General features: G+C 35.7%; 1 protein-coding gene across 3 annotated transcripts in view; it reads right to left on the reverse strand.

Moving 5' to 3' along the window:
* Positions 1-247: 247 nt before the first annotated feature.
* Positions 248-14,683, reverse strand: part of LOC102583897 (serine/threonine-protein kinase EDR1) — a 22,311-nt gene continuing 7,875 nt past the window's right edge. The window contains exons 4-17 of one of the 3 annotated variants that reach the window (XM_015314190.1): positions 12,951-13,142; positions 12,536-12,789; positions 12,153-12,272; positions 11,906-11,995; positions 10,575-10,670; positions 6,382-6,459; positions 5,427-5,547; positions 3,764-3,980; positions 2,061-2,184; positions 1,956-1,975; positions 1,674-1,830; positions 1,280-1,568; positions 1,102-1,170; positions 248-516 (exon numbers count right to left, since the gene is read on the reverse strand). In XM_015314190.1, coding sequence (XP_015169676.1) covers positions 430-516; positions 1,102-1,170; positions 1,280-1,568; positions 1,674-1,830; positions 1,956-1,975; positions 2,061-2,184; positions 3,764-3,980; positions 5,427-5,547; positions 6,382-6,459; positions 10,575-10,670; positions 11,906-11,995; positions 12,153-12,272; positions 12,536-12,789; positions 12,951-13,142 — 1,914 coding nt within the window. In that variant the 3' untranslated portion in view covers positions 248-429. Of the gene's footprint in view, positions 517-1,097; positions 1,171-1,279; positions 1,569-1,673; positions 1,831-1,955; positions 1,976-2,060; positions 2,185-3,763; positions 3,981-5,426; positions 5,548-6,381; positions 6,460-10,574; positions 10,671-11,905; positions 11,996-12,152; positions 12,273-12,535; positions 12,790-12,950; positions 13,143-14,683 lie in introns of all 3 variants that reach the window. The other 2 variants (XM_006358905.2, XM_015314191.1) reach the window with 2 other exon arrangements.

Raw genomic sequence — 14,683 nt, forward strand, 5'->3', positions numbered from 1 at the left:
TTTCAATTTATGTGACCTTATTTAACTGGATATGAAGTTCAAAATTATTTTTTTGGGGGGAGGGGAAGGACAGAGGGGGATTACAATGGTATTCAAATCCGTTATTTTTCATTCGATATCCGCATTGAAGCCCAATCAATCCAGATTCCATTTCCTACCAAGAATTTTTTCACATCAACACTCGAAACCAAAATCTTCAATTAAGAGAGAAACAATCTCATCCGCTCCACATCCTTCGAATGTGACAAAGAGATCATTACCTCTTATCATTGCTTGCTGTTATTAGAAAAGCAGGAATATTTCTATATTTTGAGTGCAGGCAAAGCGTACATGTTTTCTAAACTGGAAAATCATATGAAAGTAAAAACTTCAGCCGCACATCAATTAACGCCTCTACAATGTATTCCACTATACAAAGGAAAACTGAATTCACTTAGCATAGTGAGTATTCACAGTCAAGAAGTCGAGAGAAAATTTCCTCACAACTAGGTCTTTCGTTTGGCTCTGCCCAGCAATCTGCAAAAATAAGTTTATGGCCAAACTCATCACAAAAAGAAATAGTGTAAAAAATATTTATGCAATCACATCACTTAGGTATACATAAGCCGTATAAGTCTTGGGGAGAGATGATTAGACCAAACATGACACACCTACAACTTACCAAGAACATCATACTAGATAGAAGGAATGGGGGTCGAGAATTAGGGTACAAGGTTAGTAAGTAGTCGAACTTTGTCTAATTTTTCAAATCAGTCTTATTATTATTACTCTCCTAATTTCTTTGGAGATTCTCATAGAAGCATGTGCTAAAATCCACTTAGCTACTTACTACTCACTCAACTTAAAATAAAAAATGAAATGGAATTCCCAGAAATGGTGCATGTCAGATCCTCCAAAAGTAGTGTATTTTTGGAGGATCAGAAACGGGTGCGGCAACATCTTTGGAGAGTACAAGCAACACAGATAATAAGTAATCTCTATGATAAACATTAATTGATAACCTGGTAAAAGTGGTAACTAACAGGTTATCAGCTAAAATATATTAATAGTGTAAAAAATTTATAGGGTGTATGTAACTTATATCCAACTGCGATTACCTACTATTAGTCTGCCGAGGGGTCCTTCAGGTATCTCTAACCTAGATCCTTCATTGGCAACAGCATAAACGACCTAAAAATAAGCATAATGCATTACTAGATGCAGCAATGTAGAAATATACCAATGTCAATTTTCTATAGCTAATTAACCTGTATCAAGTTACAAGGTCAAATTAACATACCCGATCGGGTGGTATACCCTCCCATGGTCTGTTTAGGGTACAAAGCTCCCACATTATCACACCAAAGCTAAAAATGTCACATTTTTCTGTGAAAGGCTCATTACGAATGAGTTCTGGAGCCATCCATTCAGGAGTACCAGCAGACGTTGAGTCTCTCATAGATGCATCTGTCATTATTCTTGAGAGGCCAAAATCACAAATTTTGACAGTCCAGCGCTTATTCACAAGGCAGTTTGCACTTTTTAAATCACGATGGACAATCTTCATTCGATGTAAGCACATGAGACCTCTTTAGATCCAACAGAAACATGAATCAGTTAATATTATCATAAATCCTGTCAGGGTATAAGTAACATGTCTGGTGTATTAGTTTCAGAACATTTGGTAAACCAACCTGCATATATCCCGAAGCATATTGAGCTTCTTCTGCCAGCTAAGCCTGTTCTTTTGACCACTTACATGGATCAAATGATATAGAGATCCCATCTCCATGTATTCAGTAACCATTGATAAATGTGGGGGGTTTGCACAGGCACCCAGGAACAATATAACTGTGAGGAATAGCATTAGTTAAATCACACTAGCCTAAATCCTAATTACAAATATCATACTTCTAAGCAATATTGGGAGTGAAACTAAAAACCAACACTTGAAACAAACAAGAAGAGAGATGTACCATTTGGATGTCGAAGTCGGCTGGGAAAAGTGACAAGAAAAGAATACAACAAGTTAGAACTATATAAAGCTCAAAGTAACAAAACCCATAAAGCAGATACAACACCTAAGGATAGAGATCTCATTGCAGAAGTCCTCCATATTTTCAGCAGTAAGATCTTGCTCCAGAAAAACTTTAATAGCAACCTCAGTTCCATTCCACTTGCCACGAAAAACTTCTCCAAAGAACCCTAGAAATATAACCGGAGTGTTTGAGAACTCAAATTTTAATATAGCATGGGGTGGTGGAACCAGATCTTTCATTAGAAAAATAGAAGTCAGCGTCATATTCTAAAACTCACATTGATTCTACAGGTCACTGTACAATCATTTCTTTGATACAGATGAAGTGAGTTAACAAAATGTAAAAAAAAATACATATCTGGTCTTTGATCATTGAAGAGACAAGTAAGTGACTTTACTTCCTCAACAGGTTATGTACAAAAATTTCCTATATGTCCAATACAAATCCTTCTGGCATCTATCTGTATCCATATCTAGTGTATCTTTCCACTTCAGTGACATGACGCAATTTGCTTCTTATTTGGGAAGGGTGTTAAACACTGTAAGGACCTCTTTCTAGTACAAGAGGACTGTATAGGACACGACATCTGGTGAACATTCAATCTGCAAGATCCACATCCAAGTTTCATAGATTTTAGTTTGCATCCTTGTCCCAACAATTTTTTGCTGTCCATGCCATAGGGATCATCAGATCAGTATAAGCTCATAGCAGAGGCTCATGTATGGAAGAACAAAAAATATTATTAGAGATGTAAGATTTAGATAGGAATCACGAGATTCTGTTTGTTATAAATCTATTTTGAAGTCGAAACGACTGAATACTTTTAAAAAGATTTTAACGGAAAATGGGATATTAGAGCTGATAGTCACAAGGGACAGAAATTAAAGAAAACAAATAACCACATCTCCGTTTCTGGTGGCATTTTTAGTATGTCAGAACCATCAGAAGAACCTATTTCACCCCAATGTCCACACACTTGTGTTCTTTTCTGCCATAGAAGCCACAAAATGTTGTCCTTTTGTACATGAGATTCGGGAGGAAAAAAATTAACAGAACATCTCAGGGTCAATTCTAAACTCATCTTTCACATAGAGGTGCAAAAGCATATTGGACTATTGGAGAATCTCTGATCAGTGTAGCAAAACCCAACAGGACACATCGGCAGACCAGTAGAAATCATCATTGTGTTCCTAATCTTCAATATGGTCCACTTTCTTGTCTTCAACTCTTCAAAGATGTTCTAAACTTAATATAGACTTAGGCTAAATGGTAATTTAGATGTAATTTCCTTCCCTCCCTCCCTCACACAACACATATGAACCCTCATTTGCCTAGTTTTACTTGAATACGGTCCCCAGCTAGACATCCCTCTCTGTAGAATCCTCCACGGTCTTAAGTGAAGCAGCTAAATCCAAGTTTTAGTTGATATCATAATTTTGATGACAACTTAATATCATAATTAAAGAACAATAATCAAGATTTCATGAACTATGATGACGAAAAGGATAAACCTGGCTGCCTGGGTTGCTCCTACAATAAAGTTGGCAGAGCATGATCCACCAGCAATAACATTCTAGTTTACAAAGCATGAGACCAAGGAGCAAAGGGAGCAGACTCACCTAGCTCATTGCAGCCCTATAAGTGGCACTAAAGAAATATCTAATCGATGCACTTAACAAAGAAAGAAAGAAAAGAAGCTGAAATACATCAGCATTACTACAAAAATGTTTAAGAACAATGCTTACCTATCCCAACTCGAGTGCCAACAATCAACTCTGAGAAATCTATATTCCATTCTTCAAAAGGTAGAAGAGGCTTATTCAGATACATATGTGATTCTAGAATCCTGTTCCAGGTTGAGACCAATTCATCATTCATCCTGTCTGGCCCACTTTTTTCTGGAACCTGTCTCCTCAACTCGTGGGGAGATGAGGGTAATGACATTGATCTCTGTGAACTTATCTGCTCGCTTGAAAAAGCAAAACAGTTAGAATGCAGATCCGACATTTCATCATGGTCATCATGGTGAAACCAGGGACCTAAAAGGGACTCTAGTAAGTAATGACTGAAACAAGTACAGATTCAAACAAGATATTAACTTTCACAAATTGATGAGTTTTGGGTTCTAAACTTATTTTGGATGGGAATATGACAACCTCTTGATTTAAACCTGAATTGGAAAACAAAAAGATAATGCCTTTTCATTTATTTTCCACAATTAGAGTCCCCACAAATCAGAGTTAAGAAGAAATTTCAACTAAATCCAAACTTCAATAGTGTTACATAGGGAAAAAATCAGTGTTCTTAACACATAGAAACTATTTTAACACAGCCTAAATTTTTTTATTTTTTTTGATGACCGTGGTGTCCGGGGAGCTTTATCGCACCTCGCCTAATTCCACAGATACCTGCCACCTCCCACCAGTAACAGGTAACAGTTTAAATATTCATCCTCCTTCAACGCATTTGCAACAGTTCTCTTCCCTCAAGTTCACCAGACCACCACCAACCGCTGACATCCTCACAGAAAAGGCAGAAAGAAAATAGAATATTTGATTACTCAAGTATGAGTATCAAGTGTGTAATTATATACAACTAGATTAAAAGTGTTGTAACTTGTTCCCTCCAACAATTTGATAAAATCTATCGTTTTGCTTTACAAATAAAAGTAACTGTATTTCAGAGATGGCACCTAGCAGGTAAAATTATACATGGCAAATATTTAGAACTTCCCTATTTCAAACATCTCGGGTCTGAGGAACTCATATACATCTGTTATCTTACACCAGAAAGCCGAAATACAAGGATCTGTATCAAATTTTATGTACAGGGCTTAGGTAAGCCTTCAAACTATCTTCTGTTCCACTCCAGCCAAATTGTCCAAAATATGCATGCCGGGATGGACCGATGGTGCATGTTTCTTACTCTATACAACTTAAAATGATCAACTTTATCAACATCAAAGCTGATATATGAACTTAGAAGTTAGAACTAACAAAGTAGAACGAATTATTAATGTTTGAGATCCAAGTTATTATTAGATTTAAGAAAAGATAGTCTCCTATCTATGGTCACACTAGGGGTTTGTATGCAGGAAACTTTCAATTTCCTCCACGTTAGGTTGGTCAAAATGTTTTGGAAAACAACTTTCTTCCTTGTGGAATTGGAGAAAACTGTATTAAGACCACAAGATTCAAAAGTCTTATATACCTTCTTAAACTCCATGTCAAGTCAAACCAGACAAACAAATTGAAACGGAGGGAGTATTCCTTTTCATTCTAAAAAGGGGGAAACTGAAAAACATAATTTTACTGACCACTGGTATCACGCATAAAACCTAACTGTTACCAGAGCAAAAGATATCAAAACTAATACAGGTCCTCAAACCAGAGAGAAAAGGTAACATACATCTTTTTTCAGATCTGAAGCACCATCTCTGTTGGTTGAGGCATGATGATATGAACTACTTTCTTCTTGCTCTTTCAAGAGTCGGTTCTGCTTGAATGCTTCATTCATAGCTATAACAGCCCTGGTATGGTTATGACCCAAAGATGAAATAAGTACAAGAAAGTGGCACATAAAAAGTCTTCTAACAATCTTCAGGTCAACACCATATTATGATAAAGAACTTCCAGGAACCCTTTCTAGGTAAGATATTCTTTTTTTAGCTGTAAGTGGCCCTAAGTGATGTTTGGATAGTTCTATATAAATGTATATTGTTATTCATAAGTTTGTTTTATTTTTACCATACCACCCATATTATTACTTTCACCACCATTATCTAAACGTAATAACATTTTCAATAAAATAATATGTATTAGACAAATGAGTTAGTAACTAGCAACATTTAAAAAAAGAAGAGTATTGAAAAAATTACTAGGCTCAACAAGAAAAATAAAGTTAGAGAAAACTTTAGGAAACTTTATGCAAAATATGGAAGATAAGTACTAATAGAATAAGATAAAGAATTATTGCAAAAAATTACAGTGAAATGGACGGGAGGAACGAAAAATTAAAATTTCTTTAAATTTCAGAAATAAGGATCAAAGTGGAATCAATGACCTCTTGGTTTTTTGGAAAAAGAAAAACACTTTTTCCTTACTTCTATACCAATTAACTTTGTGTGTGAACAAAAAAATTTTTATCAAACAAAACGCAGCTGAGAAACTTCTTGAATTTTTTTTTGAAACTAAGAAACTTCTTGAAATCTGTCAGGAAAATAGATATAATGACACAATGGGAATCAAGCAAGTTCAACTTTGTACAAAATTAATACAGGAAATTAATACAGGAAAATATGAGCCAATGTATAGAAGTGCTGTAGTAAGGCTGTTGATATGATTATTGTAGTAAAAATATTGACCTTACGACATCATCACCAATTTCTGGAGTTTTTCTTCTTCGTATTCTCCGTGTTTCTGATGTCGGTGCACCTTCTGACCTGTGAAACAATAGGAAACTCAGCAAACATTTGCACGAATTTTATTTATATTTGAAAGTTTTGAGAAGTACATTCAGTTATTAACAGAAAACAGAGTACATCAGTATAGAAGACAAGAACCTGCACATATTTTAACTTAGATGCATGCCAACATTTTTGGTATTACCTATCTACATAAAAATATGGAAGGGTAATGCAGTTTCGTTCAGAACACCAAAGATGAACAAACTGTACATATTTTTTCCATTTCAAAGACGGGTTAAATTTTATTCTGAGATGCTCTGCAAAAAGGGGTAAATAAACCGAATTAGTGGAGCATCTCATTGCAAGAATACCACCTACTGTTTCCTATTAAGTGGCTTGATTTAGCTGCAGACTATCTAAGAAATAAACTTTTCCTGTTAAGATATTACATGATTTGCATTAACCGGGGATCTGATTGGAGATATAATTACGAGTTTATTTTGCAAGTATACATTTGCTGAAATGTAAAACTGTAATCTCTATAAATTTCCAATCAAGCTTTTAAGTAATCTATACTACAATTTTTTTCATGATATAGGGAGAACCCCTGCTTTCTAAATATTTCTGAGTCTCTAAAAAGCTACAGTGTTGCCAGAGGGATCTCTTCACTGCTGGAGTCGGATCTCTCCTTATTAGGACTCTTCAAGTCTCACTTTATACCTCGAAAGATTCACAGGCTCCTGGCGATCCTTCCCTGAAAAATCTACTGCCAGAAGACCAGCCATTCACTCCCATATGCTGACCCATCTCGCTACCTGACCCACACATCCCCACATACCACAATTTCCCGTGACCTTTTCCGTCGAATCTTTTATCTACAGGATTGCTAGAGAAAGGACACTCAAGCCCAGAATATAATACTATCCGAATCACTTCCTTTCACCTTCAGAATCCAACTCCTTTACTGTCAACCAGTTGAACCTACTGATCCGGGATCCTTTCCACCCATATCTGGTACAAGTAGGCTCGCCTCAAGTCATTAAGCCATCTAGGTTTCAGGTTACTGTTGCAAGTTGTTTTTTTATTTTTTGGTTCTAGTATTTCCTCTTCTCGTCATAGAATCATACAGAAATATCAAATATGACAGGGAAAGATGATTCTTCAAACATGTGATATCAAACCTCTTTCCATCCATTTCAAATTCTTCCACTATTACCTCAGTGAAATTGGAAGGCCGTAGTAAACTACATGTTATGGTCCACTTCAATTGAACTATGGTTTATTGACCAAGGTCGTGATGACCACGTAGTTAAGAATACTAGTGTGACATCTGTGGGACTCAACCTCGCTTGTTCAAGACTAGACATCAGAAGCAAAATTTTGAGCTATGGCTCTTGCAACCTGTGAACTTATCTGGTTAAACAACTTCTCCAAGAGTGAAGGTGTGTAGAAGTAAAGCAAATAAAAATATGTGACAATCAAGTTCCCCTTGACATTGCCTCAAATCTTGTTTTTCATGAGAAGACAACATATATAGGTGGATTGTCATTTCATTAGACAGAAGATTGAGTCTAGATGCATCGCTATTAGGGGTGTCAAATGGGCAGGTTGGGTTAAATATGGGCTGGTTAGAGTGGGTTGGTACAACAAATGGTCGTGATCCAACCCACCCAAAGGATACTAAGTTCAAGATGGGTTGAGCAATGGGTTATAACCCAACCCGCCCAATTCTACCAATGTTACAATTACTTTTCCTCCACCTCGTTTTTTGGATTATAGGTTTATAACATAGATGCATCCTTAATTGTGATATAAAAGACCATCAGTCAAGATTTTATTATTAAGTCAGAATAGGAAATACTTTCAGATTTTCTATTTTAGTTATACATATACTCAGTATTTTTTGTGCAGATTATTTGAACTCTAGCCTTTTTAGGTCTTATTATGCATAACATATGGTGATTTATGTGTGCTTCTCTTTGACATAATAAATGAACTTCTCTCATGATTTGTCAAAAATCAAAAACAGCCAAAAAAATCAATTGAATGATACTAATCTAAGTTGCTTGGACTCTTCACTTTCGGTGTCGCACCTGTGTCGACACGATGTGGGTGCGGGATCCGTACCCATTCTGGTCAACTGATTTTGGTTACTTTGATCAAAATCGACAGAGAAATTCCGGACAAATTCAATGATTTCTGTAATCAAAACAAAAGCTAAGGTGAAATTGAAGAAAATGGTTGCCTTGTAGATAGAAATTTCTATGTCACTCCTTTTCCTTTATCTCCTCCAAGGATTCTCCTCTTGATCAATATTTTCTCCTCAAGTTGTCCACATAAGATCTCATAATTTAGATTTCATAACTTGATTTTTAGATGTTCAAATTATTTTTAGCCGAATCCCCGCACCAGTATCCATATCTGGATGCATATCCCCGAATCTTAAAATTTGATCATGAAGGATCCGACCTCTAGATCCGCACTTGTATGGGACACCTCTACCCGGGCAACTTAGATACTAATATCATTAGCTAGACAAAACGTACATTGCTGATTCATTATTTTCTAATAATTTAATATTATTGATAATTGTCAAAGAAAATTAAAACTTAAAGAAGTATTTTAACAAATTTCCTTCATCAAATTGCTATAATTAATAGTATCAGATAAATAAGGAGACTTTGTGAATCATCCAATTGTCAAATGCTTTCTCACTAAGCTTTGGGTCCTCGAACTCTGTGCCAGATATTATTCATTTGCTTTAGAACAATTTCAACCCAATGGTTTGGGTTGTCTACTAACCCGTCCTAACCCACTCTTTCCAAGGGTCAAAATGGGTTCTACACATTTTGACCCATCTGCTTATTACTCTTTAACCCGTCTAATCTTTACTGGGTTGGGCGGGTTGGGTTCAGAAACCATCTCTAATCTCCACCAGCTTTGCTATCTTAAATGATCAGTTAGAAGATGTTCTAACTAAATCTCTCAAGGACCTCGGGTCTAGTACATTTGTTACAAGCTCGAGCATTATGATATGTAAATCCAGCTTGAGGGAGAGTGTATTGTATGGTTTGCATTAATCAGGAATCTAGTTATGATTTTATTTTGTAATTATACACTTACCAAATTGTATACATTGTAACTGCTATAAATTCCCAGTCAAGCTTTTCAGCAAAGTATTCCCAAATTTAGGCACACTCTACTGCCTCCATGCCGGGATTCTTAATAATAACTGCTCTTTCTATGAGTTGCAGTTGTTCAATACCAATACACTTCATCTGCAACTGAACTCTTGAAAGATCCTTCAATTTTGTGAGGGTCACCACTCATGCACAAAGGAGATCACTAGTTCAAGATGAATATGTTACTTTATCAAATGCAATTCTTTGTTACTTTTGGCTGCTGGACAAGAGCTCCTCTATAAGCTATAAGAATGATGCATCAAAAAGGAGTTTATTAACTCACCAGTTCTGGCTTAGATAGTTTGTATAGTTAGCCAGAGATTTTTTGTAAGCTCAAATGCCATATATTGTAATTCTTGCATCTTCTTGATGCTGTTATTAATACCACTTACTTTATCCAAAAAAAAAAAAGAATAATACATCAAAACACAACATCCATGTTAAGCTTGTGCATAGAGAGGTTGTTTCCGATAGACCCTCGGCTCAAGAAAAACATTTTCCAGAACAGGTTTTGAAAATTAGTGTTTGTCCATGAAAAATCCAAATTCAACTTGAAGTTACATTTTTTTGATTTGCAAAACATCTTTTAACTTGTTTTCAAACTCACTTTTCAATTTTGAAGTTGTATTTAAGTACATTCAAGTATGAACGTTATTCCAAGTATTCATTGCAAAAAGTATAACCAAAAACAATTCAACTCCATAAATTCCTTTAAAAAAGTGAAAAATATTTGGAATCTACAGACAAATGCCTACTAAGATTCAGAACTTTTATGTAAGCATCATTGACCTCTTTTATTACTTTTAGCCTAAGAGTGTAAACTGGGAGCCACTAAACGTGAATGAGAAAAATACCTGATATAGATAAAATCATGGGAAGACCAATAGTAATAATATCATTGATTCACATATGTAAATCATTAGCAGTTATACTCTCAGAGGAAACAAAAAACAGGACTACAAGAGATACCTTGAAGTAGAAACATCATCTGAATAACCTCTGAAAGTTCTGTTATCACCGCTAAGCATGGACCGTCCATGTGCTCTAAATGAAGGATGCTCAGGACTGAAAGGATATAAAGCAATTGAAAAATGAGAAAAAATAACACAGCTACACATTAAGATATTGAACAGCTCATTTCAAGTAAATGTGGATAAAAGACTCACTTTGATGTTTGCTAAACACAGATTAAACATCTAAGTCCCAATTAATTCATTACATGCATTAAAAGAAATTCTCCAAATAATTGTCAGGAGTTGAAAACAAAAACCATGACAAGCACTCAAAAATATATACATACTTATTTCCATCTATGGATCAATAAGTTATATCCAAATCTCACATGTGAAGATAAAGTAGAAATATGTGAGAAGTTAAAGTAGAAACTAGTCATTCAGGAGGTACCCCGAATGTAAGCTCCACCATGAGCATGTCAAACACAAGTAGCAACTTAATGTATTGTAACTTGTAACCATCATTTGTCCAAACAAAGCCTGGAAATTCCTTTCTCAGAGTCTTCTTTAAAACTAATTCAGGGGGTAAGTGTTTTTAGCTTAGCACTTTCACATAAAGGTACAATTGTATTCTTTCATGTATGCTTGTCCAATTGCAGAATAATTCCAGCGAAACCAGAAAATGCGTCACCAAATAAGATTCAGTTTTTTCAAACTCAGAATAAGAACTTAGCAACAGCACCAAGGATCACAACGTCCTCATGCCAAGTGATTTATCGTATGGAGTAAAAGACAATAGTATAATACTGTCTGATATTAAAATGGAACTAAGTCAGATAAAGCCGAACAATCATATCTGGAAACCCGACATTATGCAATGTGCAATACAGAAAGTACCTTAATCTCAGAACACAGACCTCAAACATTCTGTTTCAAAAGCATGTTGTCCTTTACGCTCAAGCTACCCAACATGATGAATTTGTGTTCATCTTATGCCCTACATGGCCTGCTTGGCAGCATTTTTCTGATTATCCAATCAAGGATATGTTCACCAGAACAAAGTTTGGTAACATTGAGTTCCATTAATGTTGAGAAGCGATGAAACCAGAAAACCTTACAAACTGAATACATATACATGTGTCTGTTCCTTAACCATTTCTATTACTCACACCCAAATTCATGTAACATACAGAGACATGTGCAAGCATGAATAGACCCTAACATCACAGGACTTTGAATAAGAGCATTATTAGAAGTCCAAACGACTGAAAAACTTGTAAACAAAACGAAAAATATGTCAAGGAAAACATCAGAATAGGAGTCTGTGCCATCAAAAAAAAAAAAAACCTTGAACTTGCAGTCCTCGGTTCTGTTATAACTTTACTGCGACCTCTTCTCCAAACCGTTGTAGCAGTATTAGGCGCACTATGCGAGAAACTGGTACAGAAATGATTTACTAAAAAGCAAGCAAAATAACCTTAGTTTTCAAAAGTAATTTGACAGACGGACATCACAATGTCTTACACTCAAAGATGGGTCTTTTAACCATCTTTCAAAAGCTAAATCATGGCTTTAAGGATGAGCAAAATAATACCCCAATTTTCTGTCAATTGAAGTGTTAGCGCGCAACATCGTATTCCTCAATGAAGGTCCTGCAGCATTTGAAGATGCTTCAAATCTCCTCTGATACTGGAGGATGTCATCTTTCTCAGAACTGTAGAAATAGAAGATTAGTTAAAACAAATATGTAAGTAGGCAACGAACTGTTTCTCCACCAAAGAAAAAAAAGAAATTTCTAGGGGGAGATATAATATGTCTATGAAGATTCTCATCACACAACAGAAGAAGAGTGTTTTTTTATATCCAGAAGAAGAGTACAGAAACCAAATGGAAAATACTCGTCACACAACAGAAGAAGAGTACAGAAACTAAATCGAAGTTGAATATATTAAAAATAAATAATAATTTTCTTCTAACCTATCAGTATCATTTCTCTCTGAAAACCCATAGAGGGGGCTGTTAGGCTCCAGAGGCGAATCACAGGAATCATTTTCTGCAGAGTCACTCTCCCCAGCAGCCATGTGGGTGAGGAAAATCGCCTTGGTTGTTCGTGGAATAAGTTGACCAGGAAAACGCATAAGGTCAACAAGTAGCTCCACAGAATTTAGCACAACAAGTATAGACATGTGCTTATAAGATTCTGCACACTCAGACCCTTCAGCAGGCAAACCCTGATTTGAGAACCATAAATTTATAATAAGTAAAATATAAGTAGATATGGAAATGAAAGAAATGGTAGCAACAATTCATAGTAACAAGTAGCAAGACAATTATTAGTCCTAATTTTAGAGATAAACAGAAAAGTCCAAGCAAAAATAAGCTTCAAGCTCACCACAACCAGCCGGCATTCAAAACCTACAGTATCTGCAAGCAATTTGAATAATATTGCTCGAGAACGAGATGAGCTATGTTTTATTTGACCCAACATCTGGACACCTTGATTGTCAGAAATCTGAGAGGCTTCCTCAAGTGCAGCTTTAGCATGACTTATTTCCGAGTTTGGTCGCTTGTAAACATCCGACACCTGTATAGGAAGGCATGCAAGCAACGGGAGAAATCACAAATGTCCATAGATTAAACTTCAACCTTTTTCCCTTTTATAACTGTACAGTTCAAAGTGTAAAAATACAGACATCATATGTTCCACTAATTTGGCACCAAAAATATTTCAGTTTGATTGCTTATGCTGCCCCATTTTCTACGTAATTCAGTAAGTTGAGTGACCATACGAGGAATTATCTCTCAAAAAATTCAAATAATTTCCTCTTTGCTGATTTTTGAAGATACACTGGATGGAAATTCAGCATCACAGACAAAAAAGATTTGAGAATGTTAACCATCTCATGGAGTATGTACTATGCTTGGGAGAGTCATAGAAGCTCTCCTGAGCTGGGAATAAGCAGGTACACAGACAAAGGATAGGATTAGATGGAGAATTGTCCCAGCTAGTATCTGGTGGACAATTTGGAAGGAGAGGAACCTTAGATGCTATGAAAGTAAACTGAATAATATGGAGAAAGTCAAATTGAATTGTACCTTGACCTTATGTTTTTGGTATAACCAGTTGTATCCCAATGATACTGTCTCTATCATTGATGTTTTAGATGAATACTCTTGTAAATATGGTTTCAGTGCATAGGTTGCACTGTTTTGGTTTATAATAAATACAGAAACTGGTACCATTGTCCAAAAAAAAAATAAGGAAGTCAGCAGAAAAACATGCAAGTTACAAGAGAATTTTGCAAACAAGGCATATTTTGATAAAATATTATGGATGTCAACATCGTGTCAGGAACTTTTTCTTTTTATAAGTAACACAAGTTTAGGAATGAGAAAGGAGGTTCGGTGACTAAGTTAAATCAGAGGGAAAGGTAACTGTAATTTTATAGGAAACATAAAAATCACATACAAAGGGTTTATGAAGCATACATAACATAGTTGAACTCAAAGGAAAGAACAAAATTTGGGATGAACTGCAAAGACAAGAAAACAAGGGGCAAACTAAAAAGTACTAATCATCTCTATACAAAATCCCAAAACCAGAGATCAATTTTCACAGAGCCACCAATAATGCAATATCCCAAAATCAGAGATCAATCCATAGAGCCACCAATTAATATGTAAAAAATGAAACAAACAAGAAATAATTAGAAGGGAAACAAATTGCTACACAGACATCAGGAAAAGAAAAGGTCAATATGTATGTCAACTACGAGTCACTTCCAAATTAGTTGGGATAAGCTACATGACATTATTGTATCTACATTGCTCCACAGTCCTTATCATTTCCAACTGTAAAGAACTTTAGTGTAATGGCCTGTTTTGACAGTAGAACGGGAGAGGGGGAGTCATACCCATTCTTCTGAAAGACTAAGGCTGGATATCTGAATTGACTGTATTTTAGGCACCATAATCCTGTCTAATCTCACTTTATCTGTCTTCTTATACGGGCTAAATGTCACCCTTATACCATTAATTAACTTATCAAAAACTAGGGCAAACAAGTATGGACTCAAGGAACAAGTGATATGCATATTTGGGGGGGGGGGGGGGGGGGGGAGGAGA

Source organism: Solanum tuberosum, unplaced genomic scaffold, assembly GCF_000226075.1.
Source record: "Solanum tuberosum cultivar DM 1-3 516 R44 unplaced genomic scaffold, SolTub_3.0 scf00283, whole genome shotgun sequence".
Lineage (NCBI taxonomy): Eukaryota > Viridiplantae > Streptophyta > Magnoliopsida > Solanales > Solanaceae > Solanum > Solanum tuberosum.